Raw genomic sequence first — 21,360 nt, 5'->3', positions numbered from 1 at the left:
AAATATATATATATATATATTATTCATTGATTAAATTATGTTTAGTCCTTGTACTATGACCCATTTTTCATTTCAGTCCCTGACATTCTCAATTAATCTGAAAAGTCCCTAACGTCCCAATTTCCATCTAATCAGTAAGAAGCACAATAGAGTTGAGAGATAGTGACACAAGGTGTATAGTGGTTTACCTTGCCCATGAGGCAAGACTACGTCCACTTAGAGATTTCACTATGAGTGAGGCTAAGTAGCCTTTGTAGTAATACAAGTGTGGGAATTATGGATTCCATCATTTCTGAGAAGGGGAGGACTCTCTTTTATAGCTAAAGAGGTCCCCTCTCATTTATATATTTTCGATGTGGGACACAATACACATATTTCTTCTCTTGAAGCCTTTTGGAGAGCATGAGAGGGTGGCCTCCTAGCGAGATATAGTTTGACCTCCACCATGGTGAGGTAGCTCGGGTGTCGGTCTACCAGATGTATGCCGTAGGCGAGGTAAACCATGTCACAAGGACCACCTACGAGGTCGTTGCTTATGCTTGGCGATATGTAATATAGGTGGTATCAACACATATAATTCACAACCACACCTTTCACCCGATTTCCTCTATAAATTCTCTGATCCAAATGGCAGAGAAGTTTCCATATTTATACCTTTTCTTGTTGGAGGGGCGACTGTCCGTTGACCTTCTCTTCTATCTCTCTTTCTTGTTCGTCCGCCACCATCTTTTTCTTCTTTTTCCTTTTCTCAATTTTTATTATTCTATGTTCCTGATTTTGGTTTTCAGAACAATGTGAAACTAAATTCTTTTTGTTACAGGAAATGTTTGAAGCCCCAACTATGTGATAAATGCTTGGTTATGCAATTTTAGTTTCCAAAATTTGGTTTATGAGACTAATTATTTGATTCCGGTAAATGGAAAACTCTTATATATTTTTGTTCTTTGGTGGCCAACTTATGATGAATACTTGTAAGTGCAGCTAGGACTTAGAAAAAATTCACCTAATAGTTTTGTCTTCTATGTTCACAAGTAGTAAAAACTTTTTGATGAAAGTTAAGTTTCAAACAATTAGAGTTGCATGTTAGGTAGGCGTTCCACACTACGGTGTAATTCTATGATCAATCAAACTTCCACATGTACTTAATGCTTCAAATTTGTCTTTGATAGGATAAAGTTCTATACTTTGATTTCATGTTTGATAGACTTAGCTATTGGGGCATTCTCGTAGACTAAGTAATTAAGGGAAGTGAAGTAAATAAGGGACATGATTGTGAAAGACTTGATTCTTGATTGATTTCTTTCTTGTAAACTTAGTAATTGAAACTAGGATGCATAATTTGTTATGAGCATAGTTGGTGGTAGATTACTGAACTTCTAACTTCTTCTTATCTTGATTTCTTAAAACCCTAGCTAAATCGATTTTCTTTCTTTGTTTTATTTTAAATTCGTAAAAACCGTAAAACCCCAAACTTTGTTTTCTTTTATTTTTAGTTAATTTTCTCTTCTTTCTTCCTATCTTCTGTGTTTTGATTCTCTTTTATTTTTGTTTTGTATTTTAGTTAGTTTGTTTTCTTGATTAATCGTGTACCCTCAATCCTTGGCCTTGAACAATCCCTACTTATTCTATATAATTTGATATTGTTGCAGGGTTAAATTGCGCACTTGTTTTTAGCATATCACCCACCATCCTTGTTTTGGGGACTGACGACAAGCCTCGACCACAACATTGTAGCCCAAAAGACTAGGACATAATCCAAAAAAAGACGTGACTCCTCGCCCACCCTAGATTTGAGACTGTAGTCTCTGACTATGATACAATTGCATTAGATCATAGCCGAAGTCCACCATCCGCCCAGCCAACCTACCACCATCCCGCACCAAGCAACGATCAGATACAAGCCACCAACCTCCATGTCCTTCAACCAGCAAATCACCAACCACCACACGAACATCTAACCACCAACCAGCTCAAGATCCCATCCACGTGTGACAACCTTGCCGCTCCCCTCGCAAGGTACTAGTCCGTCTGACGATGGAAACCCAAAGGCGCATCGTTAGATGACACCAAAAATCTAGGGTCTCTCTCTCTCACAGTTTTGTGCCTCTTATTATTTTCTCCAAAAATCTAGGTTCTCTCTCTCTCACAATTTCACATTAATATTATTACTAGTAATGACATTATTAGGAATTTCAAATATAACTGCCGATTTTACTATTAATGCGAAAGCTATGTACACACCAAAGAAAAATTCTCTAATCTCCCTCTCGTCCGGCGGCGCGCCTGTGTCTCCCTGACGCTGTGCGACTACTGCTGGATGGGTGATGCAATGGTTCCAAAGCAGGTTCTCTTGGGACGGTGGTACTCGAGGTCTTGGTGGACGGTTCGGCAGTTTCCGGTGCAACAGATGTGTTGTATGGTGATCGGTTTTCATCGGTCTCTGGGGTGTCTTCGATGGCTTGGAAGGGGATGGATCTCGGCCCTTTTGCTTCCAAGACGCGGTGCTAGCTTCTGGTGGATGTTTCGGTCGGGTATTTGGGTGAACCCAAGCTGGTGTGCTTTGGGTTTGCTTGGCTTTCCGGTTTTGGGGCTCCTTGGTGGTCAGGATTGCTTTGGTGACGGCACTGGAGATCTGTGGCGACGCTGGGTCAACGTGGGATTACTGTATGGCATGGTTGGGCTGAGGCTTGGCTTGGACCGACCTGATGGATTTGGAGGGGGCTTCTCCTCTTAGGGCTGCTTTTTGACCTTAGTATTTGGGCTAGAGTTTTTACCCTAGGCTCATTCCTATGTTTTTAGTTTTGTCTATGTTTGTACCTATATTTGGTAAACTGGCCCGTAAATCAATTAGCCAATAGATGAGGAAAATATAGTGCTTTTCTTGTTGATACTCGATAAATTTCATATTTATGAGATTTTATTAGATGTTAACTTTTGGAGAAGAAATGAAAAGGGAAGGAAATAACGGCGATAATTATTCTTTGGAATAATTAATGCCGAGATTTTATTGAGTTTGAAGGCATTAGAGAGAATATTGCATATTTAAGAACAAATCAATATAATGGCGCCGCAAGAAGAATGCAATTATGGTGCGATTAAGGAATTTATTACTCCTAATTGTATTTTCTTTCCTAAATGTTATGTCTGTAATAGTATAAATAGGAGGCATTTAGCTCATTGTAAAAGGTCCCCGACCAACACAACTCAAAATCAATACATCAAATTCTCTACAATATCAATCTTTTCATTCTTTCTCTAGCCTACTTTAATTTTTATCGCTTTCTTTACCTTCTGCACTTTATCTTTCCTGCAATTTACTCTTCAGTCTCTTTAAATTTCATGCAATTTAATTAATTCGCATTTAGATTCTTGTTCTTTCACTTTTCGCACTTTACTTTCTGCAACCTACATCAAAAAATAAAAAAATAAAAGCAATATCAGTGAAGACGCCGAAAGTCCTTGCAACAAAGGCAAGAGAACCCAGCGGCCGAGACGGTTCCTTCCTCGGCCCACAGTCACTTGAAAGAAGTCAGATCAAGCGCAAATCTTATCAAAACCTTGCTTGGCCAATTGGCCGCGAGTTGGCACGCCTGCGTATCAAGAAGGACAATTGGACTTCAAGTCCCTCGGCTACTAATTTGAGCCGAGACGATTTTGAGGCAAACAGTCTAATTACAATAAATTCCTTGTATTCAGGAAGCTAAGTACAGATGTGCACTCTATGTATCTCTAGCGCCTCTGGAATAGTACCAAATGAGGAACTCCGCTACCTCTACGTATTTGAATGTATAATAAGTATGACTATATATACGTACCACTTGTGGGTATTACCACTAGCTTCTTGTCTGTCTATGGCCTTAAATGACAGCAAAAGGGTATGTAACGGTCTATTCTGGATTATGATGAATATACTATTTCTTTAACTTAATAAAATCAAAGAAAAACATTTGTCATACAATATTTTTTTTTTCACTTTTTCTAATGTGGGTTTAGTAGGTTGCAGACTTGCAGTGAGCAATTTGGCTTCTAATTCTTATGTTTACATTATGATGGCTTCCAAAGAAGAATATATTGTTGAGATTTGCCCTGCGTTTTATTTAATATTTGAAATTCCAGCATGTGTTGCACAACACCACTGCCTTTTAGCAGATGCAATTCCTATAAATAGCAGCTCACATGGACCCGCGATGTGCCATGCAGACGCAAATCATCATTATTGCCAATCAAAAATGGCACATATTTGCAGACAATATAATGGATCGGATCCATAAAATAACCAATTTCATATCTTCCTTCTGAGGTTCTGAGGTGGTCATCATCATCACATTCTCAGAACCTCTATTATTCCATTGCTTTCTATAATTTCAGTTTCTACTACACTGCTTCTGAAGATTTCAAAAGTGGAATGGTTTGCTAGCTAGATAGCCATTATTTCAGTTTCCAATTCGTTCGAGCTCTGAATTTTAAGAGTGGCCAGTGAAGGGCGAGAGGCCGGGTCCCGGGATAGTTGATTCATTTGAGGAGGGAAGATGACGAGTGTATTGAAAAGAAAAGAAAAAAGCCTCTCTTTTTTTTTTTGAAAAGAAAGCCAAAATAGTTTAGAACAATTAGATTTTGGAATGATAAGATGGTTTTTTTTTCAAGTAACATGGAAAAAGTTAGCAAATAGATGATGTATGTAGGTGACATGACATGACAACTAAGATTGAGACCACAAATCTTAGACCTTAATGAGGCCAACATCATTTTCATTTGCGTTACTCAAGTTTTTAGTGCGTGATGGCATTATTTTCTTTGAAAAAAAAAATCTGAAATTAATTAGGAGATTCTAATATAAGTGCCGATTTTACTATTAATGCGAGACCTACGCCAAACGAAACACAATACAATATAGTGTTTTTCTAGTACGGGTTTAGACTGGATGTTTTCAGCAATCTGGCATGTGATTCGTGTGGTGGCTTCCAGAGTGATGACACCACTTCCTCTTGACAGACTAATAATGCATGGACCAAAGTTTCATAGCTAGTCCCACTTTCTTTACTGAGGATAGTGAGGAATAGAACGCTAGCGTGCATTTAATTATAGCTAGTCCCATTATATATGGACCCGCGATGTGCCATGCAGACGCAGTCATCAATGCCAGGGAAAGACCACCGCCCCTCATTGCATCCATATTTACCCAATTCCATATCTTCCTGCTGAGGTTCTCAGATTGGCTCTTCATTTGAAAAATGGTTTGCTATATATCTATCTAGCTAGCATTAATCATTTCCAGGTTGAATTTGTTCGATCTCTGAATTTTGAGGAGGAAAGATGGAGCTTTGGACGCTCTTCGTCACCGCATCAGTTCCGGTCTTGGAATCGTTCTTGATTACTGCGCTTGGCTCATATCTTGCACTTGATCGCGTGAACCTTTTGGGCCCAGATTGCAGGAAGTACTTGAACACTGTAATCAGTACTTTCTTTCCAACTTCTTTCAGTTTATTTACTACTCTTGAACACGATTCTCCCCCTCTTGTTTTGTTCGATCTTTTGCTTATAATGGAGTTATTTATACACTTGTTTTTGTCAAGAACAGATTGTATTCTATGTGAACACTCCAGCCCTGATTGCTGCCAACCTTGCAGAGACAATAACATATGACAGCCTGGTTAAACTGTGAGTTCAATTTTTTTTTTAATTAATCTCCCATGCCAGTTCAGTTATCGATCATTCATAAATGACAACATGGTTAATTCTTTAGTTAAATTTGTTGAATTATTTTCCCAATTCAGTAATTGTTCACTGGGAAATGGTTTTCGCACTCTTCTTGTTACCATATTACGACATTAGTTGTCACCATATCACTCTCACTTTTTTGTTTTCTGTCCTCTGTTCTTAGTTTTTACTCTGAGCTATAGCCCAGAGAATAATCCCTTTTTGAAAACTTGTCTATATATTACATGCCTTTTTCTTTTCTGTTTTTTTTTTTTTTGTAAATCACCTATATCACATGTCTGCATAGTCCTTAATTAATATAGGAGCCACCAACACGATGCTTTGTGACTATTGTAACCAACTTTTTTTTTTTTGGATGTCTACTACAGTACTACTGTATAACTAACTATCAAACATCACTTCTGTAACGAACTTTCAAGATTCAATTATACCCATTAGGCCGGGCTCGGGTCGGGTCGGGCCCGAAATTTGGTAAAACCGAGTCCGAGCCCGAAACAATCGGTTCGGGCCGGTTCGGGCTTCAGGCTTTTCGGGCCCAATATGCAAAATACACAACAATCTGGTTAGAGGCAAGGTTCGAACTCTTGACCTCTTGCACCAAATCCTTGCTCCCAACCACTGGAGCATGAGACGCTCTGGGAATATTTTGTTCGATGTTTATATTTATTTGTCCTAAGCGGTAGAAATAAAACAAAACAAGACAAAAGGCTCTGCCCTCTTTTACTTTCTACTCTTTCTTTCTTTTCTGGTCTTCTTCGACACTTTCTTCTTCTTTTGCAGTTCTATACTTCTATTCATTAATTCATATATTCTTCTGCTTTTTTTTCTATTTTTTCTTCCTCCCTCTTTCTTTTCTAGTCTTCTTCGACACTTCTTATTCTTCTTCTTCTTCTTCTTCTGCAGTTCTATTCATATATATATATATATATATATATATATATATATATATATATATATATATATATATATATATATATTTTCCCTTCCTCCTCAATCCCCATTATGCAGTTCGTCGGTGGTGCGTTGGATGGAGGGGAGAGTGAAGAGGGGTTCGGTTAGGAGGAGCGAGGATTGGGCTGGGTTGACCCGAGGACTTGGGTGAAGAGGTGCCCAGATCTCTAGATCTAAAGTTGGAGTTGCTAACAAGTCTGGAGTTTCAGGCTTTCAGCCAAAATTGCTAACAGGTATGGGGTTGAATCGTTGATAATGGGGCTGGGTTTTCAGAAATTAGGGAAGAACAAGGGCTGACTGGCTGAGATGGTTTCGAAACTGCGGTGATGGACACTTCTTTGGCTGAGGGGCTGAGTGCGATAACTGATGAGGTATAAGCTAGAGAGGATAAAATTGGATAAGAGAGAACAGAGAAGATGCTTAAAGAAGGGGATGCAATGCTGGATTTGCAGATGAAACCATGAACGGGTTGACTGGCTGAGAAGTTGTCGAGAGAGACAGAGGCTGAGATCGTCAAAATGGAGAGGAATCGGGCTTTCGGTCTCCAAATATGTGAAGCCCGAGACGGAACCGAAAAAATATATTCGGGTCGGGCTCTAAACCGAACCGAGAATTTTTATATCAAAATCGAACCGAATCGGGCTTTTTTACTCGGTTCGGGTCGGGTCTTCGATTTTTTGGGTCCGGACGCCCAGCCGTAATACCCATTAGCTTAATACACACTGGACCTGGAACACACACTCTATGTCGGTTTAAATTTCAAATAAAAAAAATAAAAAAACATTTTTGTTTTATCTTTTTACTTGTTGGAGCAAAAAAGGAGGAAGTTATGCCTGTAGGATGTGTGGATATGGGAGGTTATATATGTAGATAGTGGGATTAACAGTTTCCTTCTTTTTCTGAATTTTTATTTTCATTTATTATTTTGCAATTTACTATAATATCCTTCATATTAAATTAGCCTATAGTTAAAGGATATTTATGTTATTTCACACCGCCAAAATGAGTTCTCTGAATAATAGTATAGATATAGATAAAAGTTACTAAAGTAATTACTAACTGTTGACTTCTCTCTATTTTTATTTTTTGGTAAATTAAATAAAGCTTGAAATTGACACTTTTTTTTTTTACAAACGACATCCCCTTCATGAGAAACTTTTAAATTAATTTGTGTATGAAGAAGAGTGTGGTTTGTCAAAAAAAAAAAGTGGTGCCGATTTAGCTCGCCATAAAAATATGAGTTAATTACATATAAGTGCATCTTTGAATGTTTTTTTAGCCATAAGGCCACCAACTAATTTTTTCTCTCATAAGGCCACTAGATTAAAAATGGTGTTATATTTTAGATATAAAAACCAACATATTTACATAAGTGCCACTAGAGTAAAAAGTCAACAACCATTCTCTCTCTCCTCTCCAGCGAGGTCTCCGGCCAACTTCTGGTGGGACTCCGGCAAACTCCGGCGACCACAAAAGCTATTGTCACTAACACCAAAAGCTACTGTGACTAGCAACAAAAACTACTCTGATGAGATTTCCGGCAACCTCCGGCGAGGTCACAAAAGCTACTATCACTAGCAATAAAAGCTACTGTCGCTAGCAACAAAAGCTACGCTGGTGAGATTTCCGACAACCTCCGGCGAGGTCACAAAACCTACTGCCACCAGCAACAAAAGCTACTGTCGCCAACAAAAGCTACGCTCTCCAAAACCAAAAGCTACTATCCATAACAATAAAAGCTACAGTCACTAATACTAAAAGCTACTCTCACTAGCAACAAATGTTACTGTCACCAATACTAGAAATGTACTCTCATGCTATGGAAATGTAAAAGATACAACCAAAATAAAAGTGCTATTACAATCGAGAAAAGAAATCATATTCAATAATACAAAACGTATGCGGGGTTCAACAATGATATAACTATGTAAAAAGCTGCTCCCATAGTTGTGAAAATCTATTACAATAGTTGTATAAAGCTATTGTCAATGTTGTAATGCTACTATCATTTTTCAATAGTGACGCCCTAATCCCATAGGCATAATTTTGTCACCTTCAGCACGAGACTTCATTTCCACATTTCTTGGTTAGCTGAATGATCTTTTGGTCAATGGAGGCTTCAATATCCAAATTCACATGATTTTCAAAGTCTATTACTACAAGTGCAAAGGGGAAGAATTCTGCAAGAACAAAGATACAACAAAATATTAGTATTTGAAATAAAAACTAAAAATAACAATGTATTGCTGTGCCGCAAACATGGCACTTTTTATCAACTAGATAATAAAAAATAACCAATCTAAAAAGCTACTAAAATACGTACAGAAAACTACTATCACACACGTACAAAGCTACTGAACCAGTAATAAAAAGTTACTGACATAGGTACAGAAAGCACTATAAAACATTTACAAAGCTACTGGACTAGTAATAAAAAGCTACTGATATGGGTACAAAAAACTACTATAACACATGTACAAAGCTACTGGACTAGTAATAAAAAACTACTGACATAGATACTGATTGCACGAAACTAGCTGATTATACATGTCGATAGTGTAACACAAATTTCAAACAAGAAATGATAGAGATACTAAATCACAACAAGAATAAAATTGAATTTCATTCAAAATTATGCCTTTTCAATTTGATAGATTATTAGCTTCTAGTTTTGACATGAACGAAAACACAGAGTAACTGTCAAAAATGCATAGTAGGTTTTGTTCGGCATCGGTAGTAGCTTTTCAGAAATATGCTAGTAGCATTTTCAAATAGTATTAGTAGATTTTTTCTTTTCTTTTACAATATATCAGTTATCTTGAAAAAACAAAAAAACAAACAATAGCAATAGGGAATCGAGAAATATAGTTGGATGGATCTGGTGGAATTGGGAATCTGGCTTTTTCTAGGGTTTGGTTTTGAACCTGGTCTCCCAAAGCATACTCCACGGTGCGCCGGTGAAGACGCGGAATCAAACAATTGGAAGCCGGCGGAGACAGGATGGTGCGTCGCCGGAGACGCATGGGCCTTCCAGCAAAAAGTTGAGAGAGAGAGAGAGAGAGATCCGTTTTTGAAAAAATCAGGTCTATCGAAGAAAATAGAGAAAGAGAGTTGAGGGTAAAATAGGTATAGCATAAATAATAGCTGATGGTTTTGGCTCAAAAGTGGCCTTATGTGTACAAAAAAATTTAAGTGGCCTCATGACTAATATAAGTTTCAGAATAACACTTGTATGTAATTTTCTATAAAAATATATTAAGAACAAAGGATTACAAAGACGGGGGTAAATGGGTAGACGACGGCAAATGAACAAAGACTTTTTCTTGGGTTCTTAACGAAAACTAGCAACCACCCAAGCACAGGAGCAATGAACAAAAAATGTTCACAAAGAAAATTACAAAGAAAGATAAGCACCAAAGTACGGAAGCCTTTCACTTGAAGGCAAAGAAAAGCTATTTTCCAAGCCTGATTAGGGAAACAATCTGCTTTTATAGAGTCTCGCTGAAATGAGTCAGGATCAACCCGAAAACGTTAAATTGTTTTATTGTTGATTAAACCAGAGTCAAAAATGTCTAGTAAAAAATTGATACGTTCCGCTTCAGAATCTATTCTTGGTCCACATACAATTAGTATAAAATTATGTAAAAGGTGAATTTAGCACGTATCATTAACAACGACAATGGTCCTAGTATAGAGTAAGATCCAGTCAGACTGTCAGACCTCTCTAGTTGACACATACTAAACCACGAACTAGACTCGTTTATTTTTATTTTGGTTGCTTTTAGTGTAAATGTAAGTAGTTGAGCCCCATCACAATAACCCATATTCAATGCTATGGTAGGAGCGACCCTGATCATTGAAGACGAGGATAGATCTAGTGCAGAGTAAGATCCGATTAGCCTTCTCTCTCTAACTGGACAGACCAAACAGTCTAATTCAGTCCGATTCGGGTGGTATTGTGGATTTTGTCGTGTAAATGTACACCCTTGAGTCCAATCTCCATGACCTAAAGATTTGCATCCAATGCTTTTCTGCATGGCAATGGCGGTCTTGAGATATTTTAGGCCTAGGGCCGGGTGAGATTAAACAATGTGTCTTACAAATCATTAGTAATAAATAAATAAATAAATAAAACAGCTTATTTTCTCAATCTTAAGTTTTAGAATATACCTAAGGCAACAATACATTTAAGAAACCAAAACTAGAGATTTGGCAAAATAATCAGATGATTCAACTCAAGATATATATAAGGCTTCTTGCAACACTTCTATATACAGATCGATCATAGCTAGAGACCTAGTGTAATCCTTATTAGAGACTATTCATTTGTTTGATATTATTACTTTTTGTGGTTTGCCACCTTTAGGTGCGTTTTTAATTAAAAAATCCTTTGTGTAAAAAAAAAAAAAAAAAATTGGGCCTCAACAATATTGCTACACAAATCATTTCAGTGTATTTATGATCTTTAAAGATTCATAGATTGATACTCCATATAGAATTTCATAAAAAAATTTTGGTCCCGACTTGAGCTAGTTAGAAATATGAATAAACTCCACATTTTAATAAGTTATAATCTCGTCTTTGTTTAGTAATAATTCTTAAGAAGACCAACAATATATAATATAATTTAAGATGAAACAAAAAAATTCTCTAAATTCTTGTTTGAGATAATGATTTATTTATTTTTTAAGTCGTTGCCACATTTTTGAGTTTTTGGGTACGTAATAACTCGTTAAGATGTCAACATGCACACCATGTCATTGAAGCAGAAATATTTCTAGTTTACCAAATCATGTTTATATCTTCTTGGCATGAAACATTTTGTATTTTTGTACTCTCATCCTCAGGATTATTTCATAATGTTCCACCATTGATGTGGTACATATGATCCAAACAAGTTTCGTCAAGGAACACTAAGTCAAAAATAATTATTTCTTTTTAACTACATGGACTTGGGGGCTCATCTTTGATGACATATCATCTTATGATTGAATGAGTTGATCCCACTATTAGAAATCTAAAAAATAAAGTTTTTTAACAAAGACCTAACTATTGCTCGAATTCATGACCTCTTGAATACAAGAGGCACAACAAATCACCATGTTAACTTCACATTTACATTAACTATCCTCAGTTTTTGTAATTATATCATATCTCTTGAATTTTCTCTTGATCGAACTATATCTCTTAAAATTTCAAACAAAAATTCATTAACCATTTTTTACTTTATGAGAAATAAAATATTTATTTTTTTAGTAATGGATAAAATATTCATTAACTTGGGTTTGCTTTCGGCTCAATTGAAACTCAATTATTCATTCATCTTCATCAAAGTACTTAGAAACAAAACAAAAGAAAAAACTTAATGATGAAATTTTCAAGTATTTGGTGTATTCAAGGAATATAGTATTAATATAAAAACTAAGGTATAATCGATATCATAAATAAATATTTTTGTTTAAAATTATAAGGAATATAGTATAAACATAAAATATGAGGATAATTTACAACATTGTTTTTGTCAAAATATGACTAACGGATTTACCTCATATGAAAATGAAAAACGGAAGATTAACGGATTGAACTTATTGAATCAAAATTAAAAATGCAGGGGTGTTTTTGATGAAATTATAAATCTAAAAACTGAATTAATTTTAAACTCAAATCACAGAGTAGTAACCAGTATTTAGTCCTAAAATTAATTAGGTTCCAACCTAATAAATATAGAAAGATTTTACTATAGTAGTTAATATATATATATATATATATATATATATATATATATAACTTATGAAAACTTTTCGATCCCAGGCCTTAGGCAGTTGACCTACTCCAAAAAAGCAAATTAACTTATAACTCTTTAATTTGTAGACTACTCTGTCACGTTAGGACAACACTATAGTTCTTTCAACTCCCACGATGAGCAAATTTATTCACCATTTATGCACTTTCACTGCTAAAAATAGTTCGTTTAATGAATTTGTAGGTGGTTCATGCCGGTGAATATTCTTCTTACATTCATTGTTGGTTCAATATTTGGATGGATACTCATGAAATTAACAAGAACTCCTCCACATTTGCGAGGTCTCGTCTTGGGTTGTTGCGCTGCTGGTAAACACTTACACATCATTACACAAATTTGAATGTAATGTACGTATAAATATGTATTATTTAGTATATTCTTTTCCTCTTTTCTAAATCTTAATTTGTCACAATATATACCTTATAAAGTATTGAGTTGATGTCAACAGGAAATTTGGGAAACCTTCTCCTCATTATTATTCCAGCAGTTTGTGAAGAATCAGGGAGTCCATTTGGAGATGCTGATACCTGCGATACTACTGGGACTACTTATGCTTCACTTTCAATGGCGGTATGCACATTTCTTCTTCTTCCTCTAGTATTTTTGGTTCTTGCATTGTTTTGATTTCTTTATCCTTTGCGTACTACATGATAGGGAAACATAAACAAATCCAACTGTAGATAAGCGCGGACTTCAATTTTCCAACAAAATGATTGTTTTTTTCTTCTCCTTAGAGCTATCTTTGTTATCTCTTATAAAATTTTAACTCCACTAGCATTCATATAGGTAAAACTAAATAATTTATGATGTACAATATGTTTGTTGTCATAGTATCTCTATCTCAATGTCTATAATGCTCCGAAATATTGAAACTTCTTCATAGTTAAGAGCCATTAGATTAATCATTGTTTGAAGTATGCCTCACACCACGAAGTAATCTAATGGTTTCCTTCTTCTGAGTTTAAATCCTCATGAACACTATAGAACACTCCTACAATAGGTATTTTTTGGAGAAAAAATGACAATTTTTTCCCTGTAATAACGAGAAAACAAAATATAGGATAGTTGTTAGAAAATCTCTTAGTACATTCAACTGCCATGGACTTCTATTTTTATTTTTCCTTAGACAATACTATATTGTTGTTCAGATTGGAGCCATTTATTTGTGGACCTATGTGTATAATATTGTGCGGATATCTTCAAAGACGAGCATCCAAGATTCCGATTCCCCGCAGACCACCGACAGCTCGTCAACATCCAGCCACATAAGTTACACCGAGCCTCTGCTTTCTATAGAGGACAATGTGGATCAATGTGAACCTCCCCGTAATGTATCTGAAGGAGATGCTAAGGTTGTTCACTTGACTATGGTTTTTGGCTCTGTTTATTTACTCTACAAGGATTTGCTTACAACGAATTAATTTTTCTTTCCCAATAGTCGGGTATGCTATCTTGCAAGATTATCAACAATAGATTGCTGATAAAATGAATTAGTGGATTACTATTTTAACATATGATCCATATTAACACGAGAATGCTACCTTTTTGTTATATCTGACATAGCTTATTTTTGTCGTTTCTTTAAAGATGACGTGTCTAGGTAAAACAAAGGAATGGATGGTGATGGTGAATGAAAAGCTCAATTTGAAAACAGTATTTTCCCCCTCAACTATTGCAGTGGTATGACCTCTTACCACTTCATTTTGATGCTGATTTAGCTCTACATTATTGAAACATGCATTAACCAAAGTTATGTTTTTTTCTTCTATAGATTATTGGGTTTGCAGTTGGAATCATATCTCCAATTCGAAACTTATTGATTGGAGACGACGCTCCTCTAGCGGTGATCGACGACACTACTTCGTTGTTAGGGTATAAACTTATGCACAACCTGTATCTAACTACAAGTTGACGCGTTCATTGTATACATTAATATTTAGCCTTCAACTGCTGTTTTTATGATGATATGATTGCAGAGATGCTGCTATCCCGCTTCTTACTTTGATAATAGGAGGTAACCTTGTTAAAGGTAACATAACTCATATTAGCTAGATTCCTTGATCCTTTTCAGTGTTCATGTATACTTAAATATTACGGTTTAACATAATTTGACATTTTGACATGTATCCTTCAGGTTTGAGAGTGGGAGGGATACAAAAATCTATCCTTATTGGCATCTTAATTGTTAAATATGTTGCGGCGCCTCTTACAGGAATATTGATTGTTAAAGGGGCAGTAAAATTTGGCTTTGTAAGCAATGATCCATTGTATCTGTTTGTTCTTCTGCTTCAATTTGCTGTCCCTCCTGCAATGAACTTGGGTAAATATCAGATTACAAATACTAGAAATCTCTTCATGCTTCACTGTAATTTTAGCAACATAAATTTGAAGGTGCTCTTTCTCCTAACAGATGTGTTTTTATCCTTATTGATATGGCAGGAACCATCACTCAACTGTTCGGACAAGGAGAGAGTGAGTGTTCAGTTATCATGCTCTGGACCTACATTTTTGCTTCGCTATCGCTTACGTTTTGGTGTGCCTTCTTCTTGTGGCTTGTGGCCTGAGTACCGAAACAGCAACAAATTATGTATCAGTCTTCTAATAGAATTGTCTGAAGGCAAATTTTGAAATAAAGCAACAAAAGCAATTGATCTTGGAATCAATTAGTGAGGGTTTTGCATTAAATGCCAGGTTGAGCAAGGCCACTTTTGCTTGTTGATTCTAATAGAGGTTTCACATTACTGCAACAAACCCATGAGCAAATCAAAACTTTGCTCTTCACTCCAACCCACGTATTCTACCATCTGCCATCTTCTTCATTAATCTTTCCAGAGAGAAGCCTTAACCAAATCATGAGTATACTCGTGATATATACCAACTCAATCATTGGGGAGTTTTAGGTTAGTCGTAAATAGCCCTACTTCTCAATACAACAACTTCTCATAGAGGCAGCTTTTGCTTTTTATGGAGTTACAAAAACATTTGCAAATAAAACAATGGTCTTCTAAAGTTAATAACTCATGTTCTTACTTGACTTCAAAGTAAAGAAATTCTGAAAATGAACTTTGATTCATAAAATACTACTGTAAATCTTCATGGAGAATGAAATTCACTCCCTAACTTGCAACCCACACTTCCTCTATCTTTTTTAGGTTAAAATTCTTATAGAAAGAAAAAATTTAAGTTATTAAAGACAAAATTTAAGTTACTAAAAAATGAAACATAGTGTATTGTAAAATAAACGGTGTGAATTTCACTCCCCATCTTCATTTACACCAATTGTATGATAACATAAAACCCAACAAATACTTTGCTAATTGTAGCTTAATATCAGCCCCTCCTCCCTAAAGATTTACGTCATTTACCTAGTTTGCCCATGTTACATGCTACTATACTATTTTCAGAATGGGCAATACAGAAACCGAGTGTTGTCAATTCCAAGCTTTACTGCCATTGAACAACATCTGCATAGTATAGCTATCCTCGAGATTCATCATCAAAGAAACATACAACTGATACAAGTGGATCAGAAAACACAAATTCTGAAAGAGGAGCAATTGGGCGTACGACTGATCATTGGGCCTTGTAAAATTGTTTTCATCAGAGTTTCCTTGACAATAAATAAAGATTGTTAATCAGCTTACTATGTTCCTCGACGATACTCCAATTGCTTTGTATTCTCTTGCAATATCTATCATTAACACACAATAAGCATTGTTCAAATACATGGGCCACAAGACCAGGAGGAGGGAAAAAAAAAAAAAAAAGGGGTGCTTACTTCTCGAATGTAATCTGCAACTGCCTTGCAGCCTTCGACTGCAAGTTGCATTACATTTTCAAAAGTATCCAAAGATAACTTAGCATCCATCTGCATGGTTCAGAGAAGATGGGACTGAGGATAATATATCCAAGACAGCTGATACAGTTATTGCAACTCAGAATTGTGCACAGGAAAATTAGAACTAGATTATGAATTAAAAACCTGAAGAAGAGTCACTTTGTCCAACTTCGGCATAATTCCTAAAGTCACATCAGCGCCTCCAGCACTATCTTCTACATAGTTTAAATCTGTCCATGAACAATAAGGTCATGGTAATATAAAAGTTGTATTATCATACTAGTACAAAGGCCTAATAGGAGCCCCCAAATAACTTAATAACATATTCTTAGTAACATTGAATTTAAGTAAACATTACCAAGCAGAGGGGTGCTATTGAGGTACCCAGCACTGCAGGAAGTAACAAGATCTCGCATCGGAATTCCAGCGTCTGCTAGAGCCAGGGTTGCAGCATTGATACATGCAGATCTAGTTCCTGTTACAAGTTAGAAAAATAATAATAATAAAAATCAGACTGATCAATAATTAATATAATTGAAGGATAATTCTCAAATAACTATATTCAAAATGATACACAGCAAGCAGCTTGGACCAGACTCTGGGAACAGTGCACTCGAATATAATTGAAGGATAATTCTCAAATAACTATATTCAAGGTGGAGGCTGTTGATCTTGGGTTTGAACCTGAATTGGCTCTAAAGAGTAAGAATGGGGTTATATTAGGAGTTTCCCCGGCAAAGAAGGTTAAGTTGGGACGTCCTCCTGGACGCAAGAATAATCCGAAACCCGTGGGTCTGAAACCTAAGAAGCTGATTTCTGAGGATCCAAAACCTCGGAGGAAGAGGAGTTTTAAGGCAGTGGAATATCCTTCCTCTGGTGAAGGCAGCTCGGGTTTGGCTGCAGGAACACCAACCCTTACTGGTGGGGAGGTTCACATGTCTTCAGGCAAAGGTTCTGAGTCTGAGGAATGCACTCCCATGGGTGCCCTCGAATAGGGGACGTCAAAGGGAACATGAATAAATTGGGATGGTCTTTTGGCTTTGGTCGGGGACCATCCTAGTAGTGTCGAATTTTGTTTCTACAGCACTTGAGCTTCATCTCATGGATTCATTATGTTTGATTAGTCTAGGTTTGTCTTAGATTTTTCATTCATGACTCTTTCTATCGTTGCCCGGAGTCCGGGTGAGTCATCTCTTGTAATGTTTCCTACTTTACTTCAATGGACTGACACCCCCCGCGTTCAAAAAAAAAAAAAAAAAAAACAATCAGTCAGCTCTCAGCAGTACTTTGGCCCCGATACAAGAACTGCCTAAATAGTAGTGGTACATTGCAAACTAGTGGGCAGCTTGTGATACAAATGTAAGTGGTTCATATTAAATTCCGGTTTGATGAAATTAGTTAAGGCCTTTTTTCTCAACAAATAAGCATGAATCTACTAATATATAAATTAACATAGGATCAAGCATGCATGCACACATAGAAACAAAGATACAGGGCAGCCTAGAGCACATAACCTGGATGCAGGTTATTATCATAGAGGACTTATGACTGCACAGAGACATCATATTTACCTCCATCTGCTTGAAGAACTTGCACAACAATATCTATCTGCAAAAAATAAAAAAAATAAAAATACAAGCTTCAGACAAAAACAAACTACAAAATCAAGCAGGGAAAAGTTCCCAATATGACACAATGGAAGCTGACACAAACCTGAGACCGAGGCATTAAGTTTGTCAAGATGCATTCTTCCATGGTTTGGCGAATAACTAGAGATATCTCTGTGGATCTCCTGAGAGCATCAAGGATGCAAATATTAATTATAAATTTTAGTTACGGATGTAACAGTTATTTTAAACATAAATGGAAGGATCATCTAAGCACGTATGTTTGAAGATTGAAGGAGGATAGAATATAAAACCTATCACCCTTTGGTTTTCTCATCCGATCTCCGGTACTAAAATTTGCCATTGTGTATTCACAGCGCACCTAAATTTAACAATTACAAACGTTACACTTAAAATATAATAAATGCATGTTAAGTTAACATATTTAGCATGATGAAGATAAGTTTAATTGACAGAGATGTAGACAATATTACCAATGCATTGGCATTCAGTTGTTGGCTCCTATTTTGGACCTGAAAAAAAAAGTAAATCATAAACAGCTTGAATAGATATTCTACAATGAGACAGATATATTTTGAACTACAAATAATGAGTGCCCACAAGCTTGCTAAAACTTTCATAAGAAAATAATAAAAATATTATACAACTTGCTCAACCTCTTTAGGGCCATACACAGCAGCAATAACTTTAGTGTTACCCATCTCGAACATAGCAGAACTGAAATTTGATATGGAAGATGAATTAATAACAACATAAAAAGTAGTTACAAAGAAATTGCAGCAAGAGTTTGTATTCAGAAATTAGAACCCGTCGGCTTTGGCCACAACACCAATCTCTGCTCGAATTTGCCTCATCTGGGATCAAATGAAAAAAATAATAATCAACTCATCAAAGAAACAAAGCTTTTTGAAATCAAATACAGAGGAAAATAGATAGATAGACAAATACTTCCATGGGGCGGCGACCATCTATGCGAAGACCTTCAGGGCTCACAAACTCCATCTGTTGGAACATCAAAACACCCAAAATAGAATTAGCAAGGGTTAATTAGTAAGGGAATTCATCATCTAGGACGTAAACATCATAAACTGAACTATAAACTTCACTAACTAATCCACAATGGCTTTATTACAGCAACAATATCCTAATTTATTAGTACTTCGTAAGGTTTTAGTCAGCCATTTCAACTCTAGAAAATCCATCCAAATAATTTCAAATAAACTTCTTTATACTCTGGAAACTACATGCATTACTTAACCTACCAACTCAACCCAAAGGATCTGAGAAAGCTGAAACATCAATAACATACTCAGCTTCATTCCCAATAAAGTAACGGAAAAAAACTGCAGAACAAAGTTGGGTGTCCAGAACAGTTTTTGAAGCATACCAAAGGGGACTAAAACATTTAAAATTTTCTGCTGTGCCTATATTCTCAACACCCTTCAAAATGTGGGATGGACTCAGCCAGAACTTGGTTTAATTACAGGACCACCTAGTCAAACACCGCCCTTTTCCCAGATAAAATGATGAACGTGTAATCAGTCAAATTCAAAGATGACAACCAAATATTAATGTTAACCACGATAGTGACAGAACAAACTTCAATTTTCATAAGAAACAAAACTTCATTACTCAAAAAGAGGCTCTGATAGCAAAGCTTATTCTACCAACATTACATATTAATAAACACAATTAGGCCCATATGCACTTCTATGAACACACAGAACCACTAAATGTAGCACCTTAGAGTAAGATTAATATTCACTATAAGAAAACATTCACGCATGTGTGTGTAGGGAACTGCAGGAAGAATGTACCAGGATCTTAAGTGTGGATGCACAATAAAATTCACCCATTCAATCCAATCCAGGATCTGTAAGTGTGATTTTGGGGTGATGTACATGCAGGGGGCTTTCCTTTTTCTATTTTGTTTTATTTCTTATTTATCCAAGAAGGTATAGCCTTCTGATTGTGGGGATACTTGCAGTGAATTCTACTTGAATATATGATATGATATATCTATTGACTACTCCTGATTCTTTTCAGTAGTAATATTTTTTCCTTTAGTTTAATTAGTTGATCAAAGTTGCAGCTCCACGTATTTTGCATTTTCATTCTGTTTTTGGATATTCAATTGCATATAAGTTCAGAAACAAAGACTCAAGGAAAAGAGAGAACATAACTGAAGAAGGAAAACAAAAAAAACATTTAAATTGGTAGAATCAGATTAATCATCAACAAAATAGAAAGAAACACATCAAAGTTTAAGCCATTGTCTACCACAAAGAATGATCACTTGGTTATTAATTTTGCTTTTGCTAACCATCATTCATCAGAAGCATGAAAAACCCGAAGAATAACATACAACCTATAGTTCATTGCAGGGATGTCTAACGTCAACTTCATATTACATTAAACAGAAAAATTTCACATTGTTCAATGAATCTTGCCTAGTATTATTGAATGACATCATCTCCACAGTGCTCAATGACTCCTACCAATTGTGACGAATATGAATTATAGCAAACAAAGCACTCGAACAACTAATCAACAGTTAGGACAAATACTAAGGACATCCAAGCAGAAAAGAAACCGAGACAGACGGAAGCTGCCAAATTTCTTGCACAAAAACACTAAACCTCCCCTATTTATTCTTCTTTGCTTCCTACTTCATTCCATTCAGTGCATTCACACATCTCGATCCCAAACAAAAATAAGACAGCTTGAAGCCCTTGCATTAACTAACTGAACAGGCATAATGTTGGCAAACAGTATATGGGAATTGCAATCCATTGCTTGGATATTGAATTTTAGTATTACCAAAATTGCACATTAAATTTCATAATCATAGCATACGCAGTTTAACAAAAAACAGTTGAAAAATAAAACTGAATAGGGGTCTATCGATTGTTTGAGGGTTAACAAATCCCGGAAACTCAAGAAACTTCATAATCCAAATGACTAAACAGTATTTGAGTTTTAGAGACGAAGGAAGAAGATATGTATCTTACCGTTATAGAGACGAAGAAGTGGCGTTGCCGATTGCTGCACCCGGGGGGAGAGGGAGAGATATCGCCGTCAGGGTTTAGGGTTATAGTCCCGCCTATTTCTCCATTGGGCTCTTTTTTTTCTTTTTCCCCCTTCTTCTTCTTTACAATAAACCGAAATGGCTAAGCCGACTAAAGTAGGGGCGTTGTTTCGAATGGTATCAAACCGAACCGAAACCGAACCAAAAATAGGGGACAGAATCAGTACGGTATACATTGATGAAGTGGTGTTAGCTCAGTGGTTAGAGCACTCACTACCTAATGACGAAGTCATGGGTTCGAGTCACCATGGGGGTAGGAGTGAAATCTTTTTATTTTCTTTTCATGAAATTTGAAAAAGAAAAAAAAAAGGTACAGTATATATATATATAGAGG

At 36.1% G+C, this 21,360-nt stretch overlaps 2 protein-coding genes across 4 annotated transcripts; one reads left to right on the top strand and one right to left on the bottom strand.

Moving 5' to 3' along the window:
* The first annotated feature begins 5,043 nt into the window (after positions 1–5,043).
* Positions 5,044–15,191, top strand: LOC133745183 (protein PIN-LIKES 3-like). Of its 2 annotated transcripts, none has more exons than XM_062173201.1 (10): positions 5,044–5,448; positions 5,579–5,658; positions 12,656–12,780; positions 12,921–13,042; positions 13,621–13,824; positions 14,060–14,152; positions 14,244–14,344; positions 14,449–14,486; positions 14,685–14,792; positions 14,912–15,191. In XM_062173201.1, exons 1-10 carry the CDS (start codon positions 5,314–5,316, stop codon positions 15,034–15,036), a joined length of 1,131 nt encoding a protein of 376 aa, XP_062029185.1. In that variant the 5' UTR covers positions 5,044–5,313; the 3' UTR covers positions 15,037–15,191. The 2 variants fall into 2 exon arrangements, with proteins under 2 accessions (XP_062029185.1, XP_062029184.1); XM_062173200.1 differs by having other exon boundaries at positions 5,048–5,448; positions 14,449–14,501; positions 14,607–14,792.
* Positions 15,192–15,700: 509 nt separating this feature from the next.
* On the bottom strand, positions 15,701–21,139 carry LOC133746397 (exosome complex component RRP41 homolog). 2 transcript variants are annotated; one of them, XM_062174582.1, is made up of 12 exons: positions 20,950–21,139; positions 18,887–18,940; positions 18,746–18,792; positions 18,595–18,655; positions 18,412–18,450; positions 18,232–18,299; positions 18,024–18,102; positions 17,882–17,918; positions 16,669–16,785; positions 16,455–16,540; positions 16,251–16,340; positions 15,701–16,082 (listed from the first exon to the last, which is right to left on the bottom strand). In XM_062174582.1, exons 2-12 carry the CDS (start codon positions 18,938–18,940, stop codon positions 15,999–16,001), a joined length of 762 nt encoding a protein of 253 aa, XP_062030566.1. In that variant the 5' UTR covers positions 20,950–21,139; the 3' UTR covers positions 15,701–15,998. The 2 variants fall into 2 exon arrangements, with proteins under 2 accessions (XP_062030566.1, XP_062030567.1); XM_062174583.1 differs by having other exon boundaries at positions 15,701–16,163; positions 20,950–21,136.
* Between the last annotated feature and the right edge of the window lie 221 nt (positions 21,140–21,360).

Source organism: Rosa rugosa, chromosome 4 (assembly GCF_958449725.1).
Source record: "Rosa rugosa chromosome 4, drRosRugo1.1, whole genome shotgun sequence".
Taxonomy (NCBI): Eukaryota; Viridiplantae; Streptophyta; class Magnoliopsida; order Rosales; family Rosaceae; genus Rosa; species Rosa rugosa.
Note: the sequence above shows the minus strand (reverse complement) of the source record. Positions and strands in the feature narration are given on the sequence as shown.